Source organism: Giraffa tippelskirchi, chromosome 6 (assembly GCF_054371585.1).
Source record: "Giraffa tippelskirchi isolate mGirTip1 chromosome 6, T2T-mGirTip1v1.2.pri, whole genome shotgun sequence".
Taxonomy (NCBI): domain Eukaryota; kingdom Metazoa; phylum Chordata; class Mammalia; order Artiodactyla; family Giraffidae; genus Giraffa; species Giraffa tippelskirchi.
In genome coordinates this window covers 116,355,488-116,378,160 of record NC_137280.1, presented here as the reverse complement: position 1 = coordinate 116,378,160, position 22,673 = coordinate 116,355,488, and the positions used below count along the sequence as shown (strand labels likewise).

The window sequence follows — 22,673 nt, the reverse complement described above, 5'->3', positions numbered from 1 at the left end:
GTCATATATCCTCCTGATCTCAGTGTGCTCACTTGCCCTCCTGACATCGAGCCTTGTTTCTATGTACCGATTGGCTGTGTGTGTAGCTCTTTGGAGGCTTTGCCTGTTTAAAAACCCTGTTTCCTTTTTCTTGATGATCTGTAAGAATTCTTTACGTATTCTAGATATAAGTCCAGTTTTAGAGCTGCGTGATTTGCCCATATCTTTTACTGGTCTCTGGGTCGCCTTTGCACTTTCATGATGCTGCCCTTTGAAGCACAGAGAGTTTTAATTTTGATGAAATACAGTTTATCTGTTTTTTCTTTTGTTGTTTATGTTTTTTTGTGTCTTACCTACGAAACCATTGCCTGGTGAGAAAGACTCATTCATTGCTTTGGTTTCTTCTAAGAGTTTGATAGTGTTAGCTGTTATATTTGAGATCTTTGATCCATTTTGAGTGAATTTTTGTGTGGTGTGGGAGAGGAGTTGAACTTTATTATTCTGTGTGTGGATAGCCAGGCATCCCAGCACAATTTGTTGAAAAGACTGTTTATTACATGTTGAATTTTTCTGTCACCCTTTAAAAAATTTGCTTGCCTGTAAATACGCGGTTTACTTCTAAATCCTCAGTTTTGTTAATTTGATCTAAATATCTCACCTTATGTCAGCACCACACTGTTTTGATTACTGTAGCTTTGCAGTACTTTTGAGGTCAGGAAACATTTTTTCCCCTCAAGATTGTTCTGGCTGTTCAGGATCCCTGAGTTTTCTTGTGATTTTTGGGACAGTTTCTGTGTGGAAGCCAGTTGGGATTCTGATAGGCCTGTCATTGAACCTCTAGATGAGTTGAGGAACATGGACATCTTGGCAGTTGTAAGTCTTGAGCTAGGAATATAGTGTTTTTCCATTTTATGTAGATACTTAGTTTCTTTCAACATTCTTTGCACTTTTCAGAGTGTTAGTTTTGAACTTCTTTTGCTTCTTTTATCGCTAAGTATTTTATTCTTTCTGGTGCTGTCATAAATGGAATTGTCTTCCTTGTTTTCTTTTTAGATTGTTAGTTGCTACTGCATAGAAGTAGAGTTTCTGTGGCTTGTCTTTTGTCCTGCAGCCTTGCTGAACTCATTTACTGGTTCCAGTTTCTTTAGTGGATTCTTTAGTATCTTCTGTGTCCCAGGTCATGATGTGTTTTTCCAACTTGGATTCCTTTCATTTCACTTTCCTGCCTACTGGAACCTCCAGGACGGCATTATGTAGACAGTGCCCTGGTCTTGGGGAGGCGGCAGTAGCTGGGGTTGGGTGGAAGTTCCCTTGCAAGGCCTTGTGTATTCAGTGTTTCCGTCATGAGAGGGTGTCTTTGCGTCTGCTCAGATGATGCCGTGAGTGTGTATCTGGTCTGTGCTGTGGTCATTTGTCGTGTTGGGTGTCGCCTGTGTGTTGCCTCCCTGTGCTGATCCACTCCTTGTCACTGTGTGGTGTTCTCTGCATGTTGCTGAGTTCAGTTTGCTCATGTTTTGTTGGGGAATACTGTGGTTCTGAGTTATTGGTCTAGTTTTCATGTTCTTAATAAGCTTCTGAACATCGTGATAATGGTAGCTGTTGTACTGTTTTTTTTTATGTAGTTCTAAAAATTTGAGGTGTAATTTATGTCCTTCATAATATCCCCATCTAAAGTGTTGAATTCAGTGGTTTTTAGTATGTTCACAAAGTTTTGAAACCTTCAGCCTTACCTGGAACATTCCATCACCCCAGTAGAAGCCCACCCCCATCAACAGTTACCCCCTCGCCAGCCCTTGACCACCAGGAACCCACTCTGCGTCTGTGGATTGGACTGTTCTGGATGTTTGCTGTTAGTGGAATCACATCCTGTGTGTCCTTCTGTGTCTCCTTCTCTCCCTGAGCATCTTGTTCTCAGGATCTGTCCATGTGGTAGCAAGTGTCAGGGTTTCCCTCCTTTTCATGGCCAAGTAATACGTCATCATGAGGATGGACTGTGTCTTCTTTATTCATTCCCCTGTTGATGGGCATTAGGGTGTTTACAGCTTTGGGCTATTGTGAGTCATGCTTCTGTGAGCACATGTGTACACCTTTTAGTATGGACATATGTTTTTGGTTCTTTAGGGTGTGTACCTAGGAGTAGAGTTAATTGCTGGGTCATTTGGTAACTGTTTATGTTTGGAGGAATTTCCAGATTTCTCCGTAGTGGCTCTTTGCGTTTTGAACATGACGTTTCGGAGGCTGGGCCCTTTTGCGTGGCTGTGGTGTCAGCACCTGGCTGCAGGTGTTGGCTGGGCTGTGTGTGGGCCTGGCTCACCTGACACTGTCCTGGCCATGATCAGCTGCTGGTGGCTGGCTGATTCCGGCTCCTCATGGTGCCCACAGGTGCTATCCCACCTGGAGGAGGGTCCGAACTTGGTGGTGGCACCCTGTGCCCTCTGAGCATCTCTGCCTGGGCACTTGGACTCCAACCGTGACTGAAAGTCTGGCCCACTGTGCCCCCACCCCCAGCCAGTGGAGATTGCTCCTGTGGCCCTGATGTACCCTGGGGGCCAGCTCTGATCATGGCCGGGCCATCTGGCCGCTCGCGGGCCCTAACCCTGCTCCTCTCCTCTGCAGGCCTCCTCACTGGAGAGGCAGAGCCCTGGTGCGGCCTCCTGCTTGCCTCACAGTCTGTGCCCCGGGGAGCCCAACTTGCAGACCACAGCAGGTACCTTACCCCCCACCCCTTCCTGGGTCGCCAGGGCCTCAGTGGGGGCGAGGGCAAGCCAGCTGGTGGTCAGGACCTCCCTGTTGGCCAGGTCCACCCGCAAGCTGGGGGCGGGGGCTGCAGGAGGGAGGGTGCTGGGTGGGCACTATCTGGGGGCTCTGGCCTCCCCAAACTGGCCACCGGCCCCTCCTGTCCAGCTTCCGGAGGCTCCACCCCCTCCTGTTGCTCTTGGGACCCACATGCAGACCTTCACTATTCCCTGCTGGGGTTGAGTGAGACCTGGCTGTGTCCTTTCTTGTTTCTTTACAAGTCACTGTACTGAGGAGCAGCATGGAGATACAGCAGTGAGCACATCCTGGGTCTTTGGGGAAGGCTCCAGATCTGGTCAAGTCCCCCAGCTACTGGGCTGGGACCAGAGGAGGGTGGGGCATTTGTTGGGTGGCTGTGTGGACATTCACATATGTGCATACACCCACACAGCCCCAGGGCCCCCAGGCTTCCTCTGCCCCGTGGTCTCAGCCATAGCGCGAGGTTTGGGACGGGTGCAGAGCTCACCAGGCTGCTGTCCCCCACAGTGGTGTCCATGGGCTCTGAGGACCATCAGTTCCACCTGGCGGAGATCCTGTCGCAGAACTACGGTGTCCGGGAGGAGCACGAGGGTGCAGCGCGGGGCCCAGAGAAGCCGGAGGAGGAGCTGGAGAAGGACTTCGTCTCCCAGGTACCCAGCAATGCGGGCAGGGCATCAGCGGCCTTGCAGCTGCTCCGTGTGTCCACTCGGTCTCCGAGCCCACCTGGCTCTGTCAGCAGAGGCCTGGCCACACCAGCCCGTCTTGCCTTCGTGGGGCGCTGGGCTCCAGACCAGCCGGCCTGGAGAGTGAGCCCACTGTTCTCCAGCTTTTTGACTCCAGACCCCCCTTTTGTGTTCTTAAAAATTATTGATGATCTCAAGGAGCTTTGTTTATGTAGGTGATGCAGCGAACCCATTGTAAGTAAAAATAACACATTTTTGTGAAAATGTAACTGTTTTCCAAACGAAAAAAAAAGGAAAAAGAGTGAAATAGTTTTATATTTCTGTAAATCTCTGTGAAGTGCTGTCTTTAGGCAGATGTCAGTCTGTTGTGGTCTGTCTCTTAGAGAGTGAGTCTTGCCTCTTAGAGATCTGTTCATGGAAAAGGCAGGAGTATTTACCAGTTTGTTGACATAGTTGTGGATGCTTTCTGATGCTGCAGCAGAGTGTGGCAGGTGGCAGCCTCATGGGCTGGACCCCGTAGCCACATCCGAGGAACTCTGTCCTTGTGTTAGGGTCCGCTGGTCTTGACCTTGGAGTGGTCCTGACCCATGTGTGATCTCGTCACCTTTTGTGTGGATGAGATGCTGGCCGGGTGCTGGTTCCATGATGTGTAAGTCCTGTGCGTGTGCACAGAGTCCGCTGTGTAAAATCTAGAGAGCACACGTGTGTCAGTCCCACAGAATGGGATGCTTTAAACAGCAGGTTTATTTTTGTGCTGTTTGGGGCCTGGAAGCCCCAGACCAAGGCTAGCCTGGCATGTCTGCAGGGCGCTGCTCAGCTGCCGATGCTGCTTCTTGTGCGGCCTCTCCAGGGTGAGAGCAAGCTCTCTGGTCTCTTCTTGTGAGAACACTGGCTTCCTGGGTCAGGGCCCTGTCCTGTAGCCTTAATTAATTAATTTATTTTTGGCTGTGTTGGGTCTTTGTTGCTGTGCACCGGCTTTCTCTAGTTGCAGCAAGCAGGGGCTACTCTCTAGTTGAGGTGCGTGGACTTCTGTCACAATGGGGCTTCATCATGTCAGCTAGGAGGTGCGGCACACAGACCTCAGTTCGTTAAATGTCGACACTGACCTCACCAGATATCTTTCAAGTCCTGGGACCAAAGAGTAGTCACTGGTCATTTATTTAGCTTGGTGCTGTGTATCACTTAGTACCAATTTAGTCTTAAAACCAAAACATGTCTTCTGTTCAAAAAGGAGAAAACAGTTTTAAAGAGTTCAACTTGAATTCAAAACTTCTCAAAAGTAACCAAAAAAAAAAAAGTTCAGCTATTCTTTAGCGAAATACCTTATCTAATTTTCTTTAGGGGAGCTCCCTGGTGGCCGGGTGGTCAGGACTCCATGTTCTCACTGGAACACAGGGTTCAGTCCCTGATTGGGGAAGTGAGATTTGCAAGGCACATGGTGCAGCCAAAAACATCTTTTTTTCCAGATACAATTTTTATTCACTGATTAAGGAAAAGAAACGTATAATAATATCCAAAGCAAAAGTGGAAATGCCTGCCTTTTATATTCCCTTTCCAGCCTTACAGTGGGCATTGCGGTTTATTATTTTCATGCTGTCAGATCCAAGTTTTCCAAAATTGGAATATTCTGCTCGAAAGTGTTTACTCCAAGATTTACTCTGGCGACAAGCAGTCAGTGGTTTCTCTCGAAGGAGCTGCTCCCTTGGTTCAAGACTGGGATGCCCTCTGGGGGGCTGAAAGGAGTCGGTAGACGAGGGCTGGACTTGGGGTCTGGCTGGAGTGAACCACTAGGACTGGTCGTGGGGCTGATGGGCTCAAGGGCAGGGGGGCAGAGCCCCCAGGACAGTGCCCCTGACATAGCCCTGCCCCCACAGAGCAGCGACATGCCCCTTGATGAGCTGCTGGCCTTGTACGGCTACGAGACCTCGGACCCCATCTCGGAGCAGGAGAGCGAGGGCAGCGATGCCGTACCCCACCTGCCTGACATGACCCTAGACAAGGTGAGGGGAGGCTTCGGGGGTGGGCGGGAGGGCCCTGGACAGGTAGGGGTGTGGTCAGGAAGTGCGGGCTGCCCACCCAGGGTCTGTATGGCCAAGGCGAGGGCCCTGGCAGGGAGAGATGCCGGGTCCTGAGCAGGTCTTGGCAGGGTCAGAGAGGAGAGGTTCTGACTGTGCTAGGTCTCAGGCAGAGGCACATCCCCTCCCCAGCTGGCAGCCCCCCGGGGATTGGGGAGAGCAGCCGCTCGGGGGTCCTGGGTGCTCCTAGAGGGAGGCTCATCCACATTGGCACCATCACGCTATTATCAGTAGTGTTATTTGAGATCATAAAAACAAAGTACAAAAATGTTCTTTACTTTCTTGTTAAAAGGACCAAATAGCGAAGGATTTGCTTTCAGGGGAAGAAGAGGAAGAAACACAGTCCTCGGCCGATGACCTCACCCCATCTGTGACCTCCCATGAGGCCTCCGACCTTTTCCCTAGTCAGAGTGGATGTAGGTGACCTCCGCTTCTGCCCCTGAGCTGCTGGGGTCTCAGACCTCGGGGCCCCTGGGGTGCCTGCTCTTGCTGGAGCCCCTCTGGGCACCATCCCTGTGCGGAGGCTGGTGACCTGGGTTTATGCACGGGGGGAGCGTGTTTGTGTTTGTGGCTGAATGTCTGTTAAGTCCAGGGGATCTCGGGCCGTGACCCGGCTGGCAGTGCACTGCAGCAGGAAGTGTTGAGTTTCCAGCCCCCAGTAGGTTTATGACCGCAGCAGAGCCCCTTGCGGACCCTGCTTCTCTGCCCTCTCACCTCATCCCCTGGCTTGGGCCTGGGTCCACCGCCTCTCAGGAGGGGCATACTTGGGGATCAGGTGGCTGGAGAGTGGGATGGGGGCCCGGGGTCTGCCAGGGTCTGTTGGCAGAGGGCACATGCCTCACTGCTCCTCTTTTTTCCTAAGCCTGCTTCCTGGCTGACGCCGACAAGGAGCCTGGCTCCTCCAGCTCATCGGACGCTGAGGAGGACCCTCTTCCCGCCAACAAGTGTAAGAAGGTGAGCAGCTCTGACGCTGGACTGGACTTGAGCTTGAGTGCTGTGGCCCTGGTCCTGTCTGGGGGCTCCCCCACTACCCCCACCCTCCCACAGGACTGGCTATACCGGACACACTGTTGCTCGCACTCCTGCATACTCCTAGGCTTGGCCTCAGAGCAGACAGGCAGACTCAGCCAGTCCTGGCTCTGGGCCGCAGCCCCCGTCAGCACCGCTGTCCACCCTGACCCTCCTGGGCCTTTGCCTTTGCAGGAGATCATGGTTGGGCCTCAGTTCCAAGCTGACCTCAGCAACCTGCACTTGAACCGGCATGGCGAGAAGAGTAAGTGGGCCTGGGAGCTGGGGGGCAGGGAGCAGGAGAAATGCCACCCAGTCCAGAAAAGACTTTGGTGGTCAGCCAGAGCCGGTTCCCAGGTTCTCTGAGTGAGCCTGAGAGTCCCGGCCCTGCTCAGGTGCCCACCTAGGGCAGCCGACCTTCAGGGCGCTCTGGGAGGTAGCTGCCCCTCCCTGCTGGCTGGACATGGGCCCTGAAGTTACCCCGAGCCCCCACCCAGGGTTGCTGCATTTGTTCTCTTGGGTGTGTGGGCTCTCCCCATATCGCCCACAGGTCAGTCCCTCATCTCATCTGGGGCTCTTCCTGCACGCCCGCCAGATACCTGTATTTTTCTGCTCTGCCCTGTTCCTGAGGGCACTCGCCATCTGACTTGATGTCTGTCTGTCTGTCGATCCCACTGGAATGTAGAGCTGGGCCTCCGTTCTTTGAGGTAGAAATCATCGCTTCTGTGTGCAGGTGTTGAGGTCGGGCCGTGAAAGCAGGTGCCTGTTGACTAGGATCTGTTTTTCTTTGCCCCAGGGCTCCTGCACTCCTGGGCCAGCACTCTGAGCTCAGAGGCTTTTCTGAGACGATTTGGCAGCTGGGATTGGGGGGATAGGATAGATGAGGGAGCCGAGGACCCTTGGTGAAGAGGGGAATGCCTCCCAGGGCCCGAATTTGGACGTGGGCTGGTGGGATGTGCTTGCTCCTCATAGGCAGTTTAGATGAAGGATGGGAGACAGGAGGCCGCGGCTGAGCCGGGTCCCAGGATATGCTGGGACACGGGATCTCCCCAGAGGAGGCTGTGAGCTGAGCCTGTGCTCTCCCGCAGGTCTGCCTTTGATCCCTGGGCCGGGAGCTGGCCTCTCCCTGCAGGGACTCCTCCACACAGTGTGCACCGTGGGCGCTGCGGCATCAGGGCCCCTGTGTGCGTGCCTATGTTGACTCCTCCTCTAGCTGGTCGGTGTTCTGGTGGTTTGTGGTGTGGCCGTCTTGGTGGACACTCACACTCGTTCTTGGGACGTCATTCGTGGGCACCGTGGGCCCTGCCAGCTGTGCGGGAGTTCCAGTTACTCCGTGTCCTCCTCAGCCCTGGGTGGTCTGTCTTGTTAGTTGGTGTGGAGTGGGCCCTGCTGTGGCTTTAAGTGACTTTTCCTCCCACTTGGTGTCTCCCGCAGGTGCCTGCCCAGGCCTTTCCCCTTTGAATGGAGTGCCTTCCTCTCCTGCCTTGCAATGTCCTGGGTGTGTCCGTGGCTGGCTGTGTGCACTGTGGGCGTGTTCTCCCATCAGTGGGGTCTGATTTCAGTGAAGTCTAGCTTGTCTTTATTTTAGCCACAATTGGCTTGTGTGCTAAGAAGTCTGCAGACCCCCTTCTACTTTGGCGTCTGTGATCTAATTTAATTTTAACATGTGGGTTGGAGGTATGGGTTAGGGTTGATGGCCCCCTCCCCGCAAGTCTTGCACATGGACACGTCCATAGTTCCCCCACTGAATTACAGGTGTGCCTCTATCAGAGATCAGTGTCTGCAAGGTCCCTCTGCTTTGGGGGTTTCTCTTGTTTTCTTTTGTCTGACTCAGGATCCTGACCACTCTGCCTTAATTGTTGCAGCTCTGAAGTAAGTCTGCGATACTGTGAAACCTCCAACATTGTAACTTTTGTCTGACCACTCTGTCTTAATTGTTGTAGCTCTGAAGTAAGTCTGAGATGCTGTGAAATCTCCAACTTTGTAACTTGTTTGTGCATGCACAGAAGTTTTCAGATTAGTTTGTCCTTTGGCCCAGAATTGATTAGGGATTGATTAGGGTTGCATTGGCTCTTAAGGTTAATTTGGGGAGGAGCAACATGTCAATCAAAGGTTAATTTGGGGAGGAGCAACACTTTAACATACTGACACTTCTAGTTTGAGTGTGGCTTCTTTTATTTAGGTCTTTTATTTAGGTCTTCTTTTATTTCATCAGTTTCAGAGTTTTAAAGGTAGCAGTCTTGTGATTCTTGCTAGCAAGCAGTTTGGATTCTTTTAGTTAAAATTTGTACACAGTGACTTGGCTAAATTCGCTTACTAATTTTAATGCCTTATAGGTTCTTTTGCATTTTTAAATGTAACCAATCATATCATTTGTGTATGATAACCTTCTTTCTTTGTGATCTTTGTATGTTTTATTTCTTTTTCTTGCCTCATTTCACTGACTCCAGAACAGAAGTAAAAAGAAGTGGTGACTGAGGACATATGTGTCTTGTTCTCAGACTTGGGGGGGTGTTCAGTCATTTCCCACTTGGTGTAACCATAGAATTATATTTATCAGATGAGAAGGTTTCTTTCTGATTTTAGTAGCAGACAATTTTTGCTGTGAATTTTGTCAGATACTTTTTCTGCCTCTACATCTGTGGTCATTTTTTCTTTTGTTCTGTCGATGTAGTGAATTGGTAGATTTTCAGACATTAAACCAGCCTTGGATTCTGGAGTAAGCTGTTCAGTTCAGTTCAGTCGCTCAGTCGTGTCCGACTCTCCGCGACCCCATGAATCGCAGCACACCAGGCCTCCCTGTCCATCACCAACTCCCGGAGTCTACCCAAACCCATGTTCATCGAGTCGGTGATGCCATCCAACCATCTCATCCTCTGTCGTCCCCTTCTCCTCCCGCCCCCAATCCTACCCAGCATCAGGGTCTTTTCCAGTGAGTCAACCCTTCGCATGAGGTGGCCAAAGTATTGGAGTTTCAGCTTCAACATCAGACCTTCCAATGAACACCCAGGATTGATCTCTTTTAGGATGGATTGATTGGATCTCTTTGCAGTCCAAGGGACTCTCAAGAGTCTTCTCCAGCACCACAGTTCAAAAGCATCAATTTTGCGGCACTCAGCTTTCTTCACCGTCCAACTCTCACATCCATACATGACCACTGGAAAAACCATAGCCTTGACTAGACGGACTTTTGTTGGCAAAGTAATGTCTCTGCTTTTAAATATGCTATCTAGGTTGGCCATAACCTTCCTTCCAAGGAGTAAGCTGTGCCAAGTCACAAAATACTGCCTTTTATGATAACGATACATGTGCGTACAGTTGATCCTTTTTATTTGTGGATTCTGTATTTGTGCATTTACCCCATGGCTAAAGTTAATGTGTGAACCCAGAATGAACACCTGTAGTGCTTTCAGGGTCATTTTTGGGTGCGCACATGTGCAGAGGGTAGAAACATCGAGTTGTCTGGAGCACATGTTCCTGGGAAGGTTGACCCAGGGAAGCTTCCTTCTCTGTTCAGCTCTTAGCTGTCAACACAAGCCTCACTCGTGTCCACTGAACCCTGTGGTTTTCGTGTTTTGCTGTTTAAAGCGGCCCCAGGTGTGGTGCTGGGTGCCCTCTGGGATCTTGAGCACATGAGGGCTGAGGCGTGCCTGTCAGAGAAAACGTGTGTGAGGTGAGCTTTGTCCACGCATGAGCTCTTGCTGTGAACTTGGTGTTAGTGAGCCCACAACATGTATGAAATGAGGTGTCTTTAAACAGAATCTCATGTGAACAGCTTGAGCTGTGTGCATGAGCTGAGCCCGTGCTTTGACCAGAGGCATGCGAGACCCTGACAACTATGGGACCCTGATCTGTCCTCCCCAGAGCCTTGGTCTGTGCTCCCCACACTGCGCTGGCCACTGCTGAACACTGCTGCCCCCGAGATGGGCTGGTGCGTGTTGTCAGCCCCTTCCTTATACAGAGTGTTGCACGTGTGTCCGTGGAGACACTGGCTTGTCATTTGTGTTTATTTTGTCCTCATAGGGCTCTGGTTTCAGGGTCATGCTTCCTCGGGAAATGGTTGGGAAGTGGCTTTTTCTAGTGCCTGGAGGAATCTGTGTAAGACAGTTATTGCTGCTGCTTTAGATGTTGGAAGGGTTCTGCGGTGATGCTCTGGGCTTGGGGTTCAGTTTAGATTTTTTTGTGTATGGAAGAGTTTGAATGATTAATTCAGTTTATTTGCTAAACATCAGTCTATATTTTTTGTTCCTGTTGTGAAAAGTTGTATTTCTGAGAAGTTTACCACTTTCACCTAAATTGTTCACTTTTTGGCAGAAAGTTCATAATATTCTCTTATTCTTTTCTTAATGTGTATAGGACCTGTAGTAATGTCTCTTTTTTGGGTTCTGATACTGGTAATTTGCATTTTTTGTTTTGTATTCTCTCTTGATGAGACTTTTTGGAGTTTATATTAATTTTATTGCCCTTCACAAGGGATGACTAACTTTTGGTTTGTTGATGTCTCTCTGTCATCTGATTTCTGTGTAGCTGACTTTTATTTCCATCTTTACCTCCTTCCTTCTCTTTAGCTTCATTCTGTTGTTCTCTAGTTTCCCTTGTGGTACCTTCTCTGACTGGTTGTTTAGAAGCGTGAATGCTGTGGATTCTCTGGTTCCCCTTCTGTTGCTCATGTTGAGTTGGAGTTCTCTGAGGCCCAAGGCTGTGCTCTGTTTTCCGTCCTTTGGGGTCAAGGGGCTGGGCTCTGTGGCCGGTGTTGTGAATGTTCCTGTGACGTCTGTCTGTCTGGTATTCACACAGTACATTCCTTTCTGCCTTCTTATGCACAAAGTGTAGTTTTGTAAATGGAGTATATTAGGATCTGATTTTTGTCTGTTCGCATGTTGAGTCCTGTCCTTACGTCCTGCAACCCCTGCAAGTAGGGGGTCATGTCTGCCGTCGTGCTGTGTGTTTTCTGCCTCTTCCATCTATTCTTGGTTCCTTTATTTTATCCTGTCTTTGATTCATCAGGTAATTTATTCTGTTGTTTTGTCCTGTTTGGACTCTGGTCTTAATGTCTGCGTCACTTTCCCAGTGGTTACCCTGGTTCGCTCTGCATGCATGTGCCCCCGTTCCCCTTCACTTCAGGGGCCTCAGACAGCGTGACTCGTCCCACCTCTTCCCCAGCCTCGCTCACACCAGCAGGTCGCAGATGCGAGCATCTCTGCCCACGGCGCCCACATGCTGCGATCCATCCCTCCAGCCTCTGTGGCTGGGAGATGAGAACTTTCTCTTCACTGCTCCTTGTGCTGGTCTGCTGTGGATGAATTCTGAAAAGTATTAATTTCACTTTCATTTTTGAAGACTGTTTTCGTAGGTGCAGAAGTCTAGGTTTTCAGGCTTTATCCTTTCAACACTTGAACTACTTTACTCCATTGTCTTTTTGTGTCTGTTTCCATTGAGATTGTTTACTTCCCTTCTGCCTTCTCCTCTCTTTCTTGGGGTTCAGACAGTGGCATGGCCTGAGCTCCTGGCTCTGTGGGTCAGAGTTGCCAGTGGACTTCCTGCCCTCCTCTCGCCAGAGCTGGCCCAGGGCCTTGTCCTTGTTCTCTGTGACTCAGTTACACACGTCTCAGGTGCTTGTCCATCTCACTCGCTTCTCAAACTGTTCTCTTAAAGCTTCAGTTTGATATATTTGAACAAAATTCTTTGTGATGTCACTGATCATGTCATCTGCTGCTGTTGAAGCTACTTGGTGGTTCATAACTCACACACTGTGTTTTCTAGCCCTCGGATGCTTGTGTGATTCTTTTGAATGGATTTCAGTTCTCTGCTGAAATTTCCCAGCTTTCTATTTGTTTTGTTCTTTTCTGCTGTCATCTTACCTCATGGATCATGGTTATTTTGAAATCCTGTGTGTCAGCTCTGATGTCTCACTCTCTGTGGACTTACGTGTGGTCACATGGTTCCTCTCACCCTGCTGTGATAGGTCAGCACACAGCCATGGTGGCAGGTGTTCACTTTTTCTCTGGAGTGGCCTGCTCTCCCCTCTGGCTGACCCCCCTGGTCCAGCCTGGGACTCGTGTTGACTTTGGAGGTGGAGAGAAGTGGCTGCAGGTCCCTGGGCATCAGCCCTGGAGTTGCTGGTTCCCCATAGGAGAGAGTCCAGCCGGGAGTGGGTTCTGTCTTCAGCCCCTGCGCTGGGTGTTGGGCTTGTGTGTATTGTTTAGTTTCCAATCCCAGTGGCTCTTCTCTGGATAACTGAGAGGTGCTGGCACTGGGGTCTCCCTCTGCCTCTTTTCCACTACGTGCTTTGCCCAGCTAGGAGCTGCCCGCTGGATGCAGACTGCAGCCTGAGGGGAAGTCTGGCTGGTGTGTGGTGCTGACTTGAGGGCTGTGGCGGCTGGGTGGCTCTGGCTTGAGTGAGGCTCTCACACAGGTCTCATCCGTACTTGAGTCTGGGCTCCACGTGTTGCTCCCTTGGTCCCGCCTTTCCCCTCCCTGAGCTCGCTCTGCAGCTGCCTTCTCAAAGGCTAGGGTCAGAGGTCCCCATTCCAGCCCTGGGTTAGTTACTACCTCCTCTGGGAAGCTGGCCCTGATTTTTGGCCACTTGGTCCCCACTGGCCTCTCCCCCTTCCCACCTTCGTGCCCAGAGCCGGCCCTGAGGGGCACAGAGCTGGAGGCCCAGCCCAGGCCGCCAGTCAGGCCCTTGTCCTCTGGAGGGGCAAAGTTGGCCTGCCCTGCTGGGCTTCCTGGGAAGTGGTCAGAGGAGGCGACCTGTGTGCCCACACGTGATCTTGCCCCTTCTGCACAGTCTACGAGAACGAAGACCAGCTGCTCTGGGACCCCAACATCCTTCCCGAGAGGGAGGTGGAGGAGTTCCTGTACCGGGCGGTGAAGCGGAGGTGGCATGAGATGGCTGGATCTCAGCTTCCGGAGGGAGAGGCCGTGAAGGACAGTGAGCAGGTGGGCTGCCCATGGGGCGGAGGGACTGCCAGGCCAGAGGGGCGGGAGCCAATGTGGTCGTGTGCTTGTGACGAGTTCATTTGGAACCCGCTAGTGATGGGAAATGGCAGAGCGGACGCCCCCACCCCATCCATCTCCCCGCCCCTGTGGCAGTGTGGACCCCCCGACAAGGTGAGCAGGCAGAGGTCTCAGTGGCTGCCACCCCTCACCCACCAGGCACTGTACGAGCTGGTAAAGTGCAATTTCAATGCGGAGGAGGCCCTGCGGAGGCTGCGGTTCAACGTGAAGGTGATCCGAGGTGAGCGCTGGTCTGCCTGGGGGCCCCCTAACCCCTGCTCTGCTGCTGACTGCCCCCCACCCCTACAGACGGGTTGTGTGCCTGGAGTGAGGAGGAGCGCCGCAACTTCGAGCATGGCTTCCGCGTGCATGGCAAGAACTTCCACCTGATCCAGGCCAACAAGGTGAGTCCTGCCTGCTACCCACGGCTCCCAGCCAGGAAGCTCCACCCGCAGCAGGAGGTCAGGACAAACCCCCCCAGGCTCCTGACAGCTCTAGCTTCCTCCCCCCTGCTCCCCCGGAAAGGTGCAGTCTGGGGACAGATTTGTGCTCACTGCCGATTCCCCAATTCCGACCCCACCTGGACTCTCCCACAACTCCCTTGCCTGGGGACTAAGGGTTTCCACATTCACTCTACCCAAGGACAAGGTTCTCCTGCCATGGCACCCATGGGGTGTGGCCAGAGTGGCTGCCAGGTCCCAGGTCCACATGGCCTTCCCCACACCTGTGTCCCCCTCCTCCCCAAGCCCACGTCCCTCTCATCCAGACCTGGGCCACTGCTGGTCTCCTCACGTCCTGCTCAGGTGCTGCCCGCTTGTGGCTCCCTGACCTATGGTACAACCCCAGCCCTCCCCACACACAGCCCCAGACATCTGCCTGGCTGGACGCCCGTGGCTTGTCTGGGAACCTGACTCTCCCTCTTATTCTCAAGTGACTCCTCCTCCATCCCGTCGTCCATGACAGTTGTCTTGCTCCTCTAGGGCTGGCAGGCCTGGTCCTCCCACCTGCCATGGGATGCTCACGGCTGGGACCTCAGTGTCTTCTCCCATAGGGTTGGAGTAGGTGTGAGGCCCATGTGGGGCTGTTGTGGGCAGGGATGGGCCCGAGACCAGGCCCAGCATGCCCGGGTCCACTGGTCTTCCCATGGGGGCTGCTTCTGCTCCTGAAGCCCCCAGTGTGGGCCCACTCCCACTCCACCCCACCTCCCCCAACCCCCCCCACCCGGCCTCCCTCCCTGAGCACTTGGCTTAGGGCTCATGGTCTTCTTCCCACACAAGTCTCTAGTCAGCCATGACGCTGGCCTCCAGGAAGCCAGTTGGTCTTGCTTCTGGGGGTGGGGGGCGTCCTATACCTCTCGTCCCAGGCCCTCCCGGGCACGGGTGTCAGGTCCCGCGTTCTGGTCGCAGCAGTGGGTTCTCCCATCAGCAGCTGGGCCACCATCTGCGGCATCTGCTCTAGGGTCTGCTCCTCCCTGCTGTCCAGGCAGTGGGGGAGGTAGGGCCGGGCTGAGTTGACTGGCGCTCCCCTCAGGTGCGCACGCGGTCAGTGGGCGAGTGCGTGGAGTACTATTACCTGTGGAAGAAGTCCGAGCGCTACGACTACTTCTCTCAGCAGACACGGCTAGGCCGCCGGAAGTATGGCCCGTCAGGAAACACGTGCGTGCCAGGTGCCCACGGGTGGTGGGAGGGCACTGGGCCTGAGGCAGCCCCAGCCCTCACCCCCTCTCCCTGCAGGGATGCTGACCAGGACCTGGAGGGCAGTGACCCCGACGGCCCTGGCCGCCCCCGCTCCTCGCCACCCCTGCCCCTGCCTGCCGCTGCCCACGGCCCGGGCCCTGAGCATGACCGCTTGGCCCAGATGCACGCGGGTGAGTAGAGGGCAGGCCCTGTCCTTGGGGCCCCTCCTCCCTGGTCTCCAACCTGGGCCAGTGGACACTGAAGAGCAGGGGTCTGGGGCCCCTGTCCTTCCACCCATGTAGTCTCTTAGGGCATCTCACACACGAGGTGCCCTTGGGGTCTGGCTCTGCATGTGGGGGGAGCCCTATGTGGTCTGTGGCCCTGGGTGGGAGCCCAGGGGGGTGTTGTGCCCCCTCTGGCATCCAGGCCCAGGGCTGTGTGGGAGCAGGACGAGGCCCAGGTGGTTAGTGCAGTTGTGAAGGGACCACAGGGGACAAGGACCCTGGTCTCTGGGTCTGCAGGGCTTCCGTTGTCCTGGCTCCAGAGTGCGGTCGGGTCCCTGGTGTGCCCGGTGAGGCGTCTGCATTCCTCTCACCTTCTCTGTGAACCTGCTGTGTCCCGGCCCACCCTGAGGGACAGGGTCACGTCCTTCCCACCAGTCAGGCCCCTCATGTCCTCGTGTGTCTTACACGTTCGTGTGAGTGTTCTGTGAGGAGGGTCCTTGGCTTTGCTGGGCCCAGCAGGCTGGAGCCCACACAGGTTACAGCCTGAGGTGATCACGATCTCTGGGCCTGCGGGCTGCCAGCTGCATTGCCCTTGACCTGACGGGGCTGGGTGTGGGCAGCGTGGGGGCCTGGCCACAGCTGCGTTCTCCCCCCGCAGAGCACCTGAGCATGGGCAGCAGCATGTCTGGGAATCTTGGCGAGCCTGCGGAGGCCCTTGACGTACCCCCATCCTCGGAGCCAGGGCCTCGTTCGTTCCCGCCATTGGACGAGCCCTCAGCCCTGCCCTTGCCTCGGCGGCCCCCAGCCCTGGCTGAGCCGGCCTTCTTCCCGCCTGCCACGGCCGCTCCAGAGCCTGGTGCCAGCCCAAGGCTGGCCATGGACTTGACCCTGCCTGAGGAGCTGCCACTTGTCTCGAGCCACGAGGACACAGATGGAGAGCCTGAGGAGACCGTGGGCCCTCCGCAAGTGGCCTTGTCGGTGGCCGAATTTGGACTCATCGGCATTGGGGATGTGAACCCCTTCCTGGCCTCCCACCCTGCATGCCCGGCCCCCGGGCTGCACTCGGAGCCCCTGTCACAGTGAGTGCGGCCCCCTAGACCCCCCATCTGCTGTGCCCCCACCTCAGGCCACGCTGAGGCTAGCGGGAGGGGCTGCCCCAGGGCCCGAGGGAGGCGTGGCCCCCGAGCAGGCTGTTGGTTTCTTTAGCTTTATTCTCTACTTTAAATTTGGCTTATTTATCTTTCTGACTAGGTAATACATTCATACGGTTCAAAATCCAAAAAGGTACACACGGGGCCAGTGCCAGGCTGCTCCTGGCCCTGCGAGCCGCCAGCCCTCCCCGGGCGCCAGGCCTTGCTGCCTTGGGAGGGGCTGTCGGCAGTGGGGGTGGGTCTCCGGGAGGTAGGGTGGGCCTGGTGCTTGGGGGCTGCACTGATGTCTCCCATCTCTCCCGCTCTCCCCTGCAGCTGTAACGTGATGACCTGTTGATCCCTGGCCACAGGCGGGTGTGTAGCTGGACTGGACTCGGGGCCACTGCGAGGCCTGCCTGTCAGTCTTCCCGACCCCTCCCTTTTTTGTGGGCCTTGGGTGGCGTCTCTTCTGCTCAGAACTCGTCGAGGACCAGGGTGAGCGGGGCCCTCCCATGCCACACACCACATGACCCAGGCTCCACACCCACCCTGGGATCCATCAGGCGGCCGGGCCTGGAGGGCCGGCCTGTCCAGCAGCAGAGGCCCCACCAGGGACAGGGGAGACAGGCCGGACGCCGCCCCACCAGCAGCCTCCGCCGGGCACCCTCAGCACTCTGCTCACTCGTCTCTTGCGCCCGGCTGGACCACGGGCCGCCCCGGCCCAGGCTCGGGGCAGCTGCTACTCGGTGCCAAACCACGTGGGGCGCAGAGCCATATACCTCGATGCTGGCCCTGCCCTGCTGTCCGCCCGCTCTCCACTTCAGGAAAAGCTGCACTTTACGCACCCCACCCCCAGCCCCTGGGTCCTTGGCTGCCTTGGGTGTGGGTCTGAGGACAAGAGACTCACACCCCTCGGCACCGAGGCCCTTTCCGAGCTGCACCGGGGGCCCGACTCCAGCCCGTTTCCCTGACTGAGGAGGTTGTGTTTTTGTTGAGGTCCCAGCGGGACCGCTGGGGTCCTGGGCCTTCTCCCCAGCCGCCTTGTTTTATTTATGTTTCTGTTTACAAATGGGAGTGGGGTCCTCTGGGGACAGGGCAGCGCTCCCACCCCGTGTCACCAGGGGGGCTTTGGCTTGAGCCATCCACAGGGCTGGACTCGACCTTACCTTGCCCCACCAAGGACCACACTGTGAAGTGACACTGCCTTGACCCCCTTGCTGTTTTATTTATTAAACTTGGTTTGAAGCCCCGTGGGTGCCTTGTGGTGGATCAGGCGGGTTGGTGGCAGGAGGTGCCGGTCATTTGGTGGACCCCATACTGGTCTGGCTCCAGGGACCTGGGGATCTGGGGGTCGTGGGGAGCAAGCTCTGTGTCTTGACGATGGTGCAAGGGAAGCCGTCAGGTAAGTGGAGGCAATTCTGAGCTGGCACCTGATGGGGATGGACCTGCCTGTGGGAGTGGGTGAGAGGTGGGGGTGCCGGGCGGCAGACGGCCTGGGAGACTGCAGATGGATGGGCTGGGCAGGGAAAGTGCACTGGTTTCTCTTGGCTTGTGATGGCTGAGAGTCCTCACCCCTCCTTTGTTTCTCTAGCACTTATTTTTTCAACTTGATATAAGTCGGAAACGACTTTGCGATGAACAACGGTAACATTTCAGGTTGGCTTTTTCTTCTCTCGGCATCCTTGATGTCCTGTTTATTCCTGACTTCTCTTGTTTGTTATGAGAAATTTGTCATTCTCACTTGTGTTCCCCAAACACGACATCTTTTTCTTTCGACTGTGATTTTCTCTTTATGTTTGGATATGATGTGCCTGATGTCTGTCCTCTGTGGAGCTCCGAGGACCTGAGTGTTAGTGCATTTCATCACTGGTGGGTAGGTGGGGGGTTGGGGATGGAGCTTCCCAGCTGGCTTGTCAGGCATTTCTGCTGCCCCTTCTGGGCTCTGTTCCTGGGTCCCCACTTACTTGGCAGAACCCACGTTGTCCTCAGACTGCGCGCTGTCCCGCCCTCTCTGTGCTTCTTGCTCCCTGGCCCTCCTTCCGCTGCTCCCAGCCACCGCCTGGCCCATCTTTGACACACACATTGTGTTTCTTATTGGTTAATTAGTTTGTGGCTGTGCTGTGTCTTTGTTGCTGCACAGGCTTTCTCTAGCACGTGGGCTTCAGTAGTGTCCCCTGCATTGGCAGGCAGATTCTTTACCACTGAGCCACCAGGGAAGCCCCTGGTTTAGGCATCTTGACAGTGAGCTGGCCCTGCCTGCCTGTCTGCAGGTCCACTGGTGTCCATCCCAGACCCGCAGGCAGAATCACCACATGCACCCAGGTTTCCTGCTCTGTCCCGGTGCTAGGAGACGCCTGCACTGGCCTCTAGGATGGACTTCTCACAGGCAGAAGTGCCACTCTGCCTTTACTACTACTGTTCTCTAGTTCATCCAGTGTTTTCTCCTCACAGCCGGAGTGGAGCTCTTTTGTGACCTACCTTCTAACCACACAAGGGGAGGTGGGTGCTCAGTCTGGGAGAGCCTTTCTCAGAGGAATACCAGGAGGTGACCCTGGTTCCAGCCACTCTGTTGAAGTAGCCGGCCATCAGCTAGGCCATACTAGAGGCTGGACCCACATGCAGCTCCCGGAGTGGGGGCGGGATGGAGGAAGTGCCTGCACACGGACAGTTCTGGGCTAGGGCCTTGTCCTCCTTGGCCCAAGAGCCTGGGCTCTGGAATGGGACTGGGCTGTCCCCACAGCTCATATTTTCCCGGTTTGTGGTTCTGAGATCACATACAGGACTCCCACTCAGATTTGAATCAGGTAAACAAATCTTTTGAGGGTAAGTATATCCCATACAGTGTTTGGGACATACTTATATTAAAAGTGACTTGTTCACCTGGGATTCAGATTCACCTGAGTCCTGTGCATGCATTTGTTAGACCCAGCAGCCCTCGTCCTGGGCTGCTCTGAGGACAGGAAGCCCAGGTTCCTGGTACTGCAGATGCCCTGGTGTTATCCTGAGGTTGTGCTGTGCTTTGCCTCAGCATCTGGCAGAGCCCACTCCTATGCCACCAGCCAGGAGGTTCTGGAGCCTGTGTCTCCCCTCCATCTTGGGGGTCCAGCGGGTGGGGCTTACTCCCCTCCCCGCCCCTGCGCAGTAAAGTTGGGGGAGGTGGGCGCTGGTGGCTGGAGTGTGGAGATGTCTGTGTGGGGGGTACTGCCTATGCACACTGCCCCCAGTCCCTCCTGTGGTGTTGGGCTTGGATCCAGGCCTGTGTGAGCTCCTGGGAAGTGAACTCAGGTCTGCTCCCATGGGCTGTCTCCAGCGGGTGAGACCCAGGATGGCGGTGGGGTCTCTGAAAGGAGGTTCTCGGCTTCCCTTGCTGCTCATGCCACTTTTCCTCACCAGTCACCACCTGCCTGGAGGGACCAGGATCGGTGACTTTTCAGTGGTTCCAGGTCTGCACTGTGTGCTTCTTGGTGGGGGGTGGGAATGGGCGTCCTGGCTTTTCGGCCATGGGAGGGGTGCCATGGGAGGGTGCTCTTGTGCTTGGAGGTGTGACCTGCCCTGCCTTCCCGCACTTCCTGAGGAGCAGGGGAGACAGGTCTCTGGGCCTGTGTTGTGTGGCCGTGATCCTGTGGAGCTCTCGCTCTGGCTGCTGGGCTGGTCGTTGCTCATGGGCTCACCTGGGTTCTGAAGCAGCAGCGGAGCGCCTGGTCCGTCCGTCCTGCCTCCTAAAGCTCCAGGCTGGGGATCAGCAGATGCAGGCTGAGTGTACAGCAGGGGAGGGAGGGGACCTGCATGAGGGGCGATGTCACAGGGACACAAGCTCCTGGATGTGGACTTGGGGCTGAACTGGAGGTCACCCTGTTCCTGACTGGACGGTCATGCTGAGTCCTGGAGCAGCAGTGCGAAGTCACTTTAGTCGTGTCCAACTCTTTGCGACCCTATGGACTATAGCCTGCCAGGCTTCTTTCTCCATGGGGTTTTCCAGGCAAGAATACTCGAGTGGGTTGCCGTTTCCTTCTCCAGGGGATCTTCCTTACCCAGGGATCGAACCTGAGTCTCTTATGTCTAAGCCCCAAGGGAAGTGCAGAGAGGGGCAGGGCTGGAGGTGCATTGGGCTGGGGCGCCTGCTGTGTGCCAGCCTCTCTGCTCACTCCCAGGCACCTCTTCCTGCATCTTCATGACATGGTTTGGAGCCAACCCCTAGTCCCTCAGGTGCAGCAAAGCAGCCCTGACTGCCAGGCAAGAGGGGAGGTGCAGTCTCCGGGAGATACCGGCCGGCACCCAACTAGGGGCTCAGTTACATCAGTGCCTCCCAGCTCCAGCTCTGTCCTCAGGGTTGGCCTCCTTGGCCCGAGGCGGATTTCCCAGCTAGCACTAATTCCAGCCCTGACCCGAATCCGTGCTGCTCTCACCACATTGTGATCCCATCCCTGCCCACGTCAGCAGGGAGGGGAGGGCAGCCCTCTGTCCAGCCACCTGTCCTCCTGCTCCTTCCCACTCTTGGGCCCAACCCCATAGCCCCACCCCCAGGCTGCCCCTTCCAGCACACAGTAGGTTCTCATTTCATCCATGCCAGTACTGTGCTGCACCTCCCTACCCTTGACTGAAAGTGTCAAGACCACAGGGAGAGGGGTGGTCAGTCACCCGATCGCAGCAGGCTGATGTGGAAAGTGCCCAATAAAGATGCCAGATAACGTCCATGTGACGTGTGAGTCAGGCACCTACACAGGTATTTTGTCAGGTAATTCCGCCGCTTGAATGAGTAAACTGACGAATGAATGAATGAATGACGGACGGATGGGGCCGCCCTCCCCCAGAGGGGCCAATGGGCAGAGGCAGAGCCTTACTGGGCAGGAGCGCGTCAGCCCGAGTCCAGGATTTCGAAAGCCCCCCCACAACCTGAACTAGGTCCTGGCGACAGCCCCTCCCCGGCCCAGACCTTGGGAAGCCCCGCTGGCGAGTAATCTGATTCCTCCGGACCCCCGGGAGGAAGTCGGGGGTGAGGGAGGGAGCTGCATTTTGAGGATGTGCCTTCCCCAGCTCCTGCGTGTGCGGTTGAAAGCGGGGGTTGCTGGGACGTGCCTCCTACTGTCTGCCACACCACAGACGGAAAATCCAGGTCTAGTTTCCATGCAGAACCTGCTTATGTCCTGGGGGTGGGCCGAGTTATTCTGAGTGTGTGTGTGTAGGGGCGGGGTGGTGGTGGTGCTGGAGTCTGCTGGACTGCTTAAGGAAAGTCGTTCCCGGGTTCGGGGGACTCGGCCCCGAGGCACCATGTCAACCTCACCGTCTGACCAGGGGTGGAGGAGCCACAGATGAACTGGGCACTGTCACATCCCCCACCCCCACCCCAACACCTTGCCTCTCTGCTGACTCCTGCTCCCTCAGGAAGGGGGCACTGAGTCCACCTCTCAGCTGCTTGACCTTGGAGGATGCTCCTCTCTGGACCTGGCTCCCTTCATCTCTAAAATAAAGAGTCCGGGAACATCTCCCGTTTTTAGATTGTTGGCGGGGGTGGGGCTAGGGCCAGGCTGCTTGGGTTCAAACCCCAGCCCTGCCTCTTCTCACTGTGTGACTTTGAGAGAGTGGCAGAACCTCGCGTGTCCTCCCGTGTCCAGGGCTCTTCCGGAGGGGGCGACACTCTCTAACCCCTCTCACATGGTTGCGGCCCAAAGAATCCAGTGCGGGTGTGTCGAACCCCGCACGTCCCAGCTCAGTCCTTGGGACCTGGAGGGGATGTAGGGCACAGACCTTAAGTTTACCCTTTGCAGTATGTGAGCAAGTCCTCCGGGCACGACTTGCTCCCTGTAAACGGGGGTGGAAAGTGTGCCACATGGGAGCAGGGCCTGGCACAAACAGGGTGGGCGTTGAGGAAATGACTTTCAAATGCCAGGTATGTATATGAGCCACCAGGATTTTAAGCACCAGGAGGAAAGAAAAAAAACCCTGCAGTTAAGCCACGACGCCCCATCGATTTGTAGACACTTCCTGGTTCAGAAGTATTCAGACTCGCACACAGGGGCTCGAGTGCCCCAAAGAGGAAACCGAGGCGCACCGAGGGGCTCGCAGGGACGGTCTTGGGGTACCCGAGCTCCGCCCTCCACGCCCCGTCCTGCCGGCCTGTCCGGCC

At 55.1% G+C, this 22,673-nt stretch overlaps 1 protein-coding gene across 6 annotated transcripts in view; it reads left to right on the top strand.

The window, feature by feature from the left end:
- Window positions 1-17,798, top strand: part of LOC145510612 (mesoderm induction early response protein 2) — a 44,465-nt gene extending 26,667 nt beyond the window's left edge. For 3 of the 6 annotated variants that reach the window (XM_081502274.1, XM_081502275.1, XM_081502279.1), the window contains 13 exons: window positions 2,596-2,686; window positions 3,245-3,404; window positions 5,312-5,437; window positions 5,805-5,928; window positions 6,375-6,466; window positions 6,716-6,785; window positions 13,311-13,462; window positions 13,679-13,760; window positions 13,829-13,923; window positions 15,050-15,174; window positions 15,253-15,386; window positions 16,078-16,498; window positions 16,886-17,798. In XM_081502274.1, the coding sequence (XP_081358400.1) occupies window positions 2,596-2,686; window positions 3,245-3,404; window positions 5,312-5,437; window positions 5,805-5,928; window positions 6,375-6,466; window positions 6,716-6,785; window positions 13,311-13,462; window positions 13,679-13,760; window positions 13,829-13,923; window positions 15,050-15,174; window positions 15,253-15,386; window positions 16,078-16,498; window positions 16,886-16,907 (1,694 nt within the window). In that variant the 3' untranslated portion in view covers window positions 16,908-17,798. The remainder of the gene's footprint in view (window positions 1-2,595; window positions 2,687-3,244; window positions 3,405-5,311; window positions 5,438-5,804; window positions 5,929-6,374; window positions 6,467-6,715; window positions 6,786-13,310; window positions 13,463-13,678; window positions 13,761-13,828; window positions 13,924-15,049; window positions 15,175-15,252; window positions 15,387-16,077; window positions 16,499-16,885) is intronic. The other 3 variants (XM_081502278.1, XM_081502277.1, XM_081502276.1) reach the window with 1 other exon arrangement.
- Window positions 17,799-22,673: the final 4,875 nt, after the last annotated feature.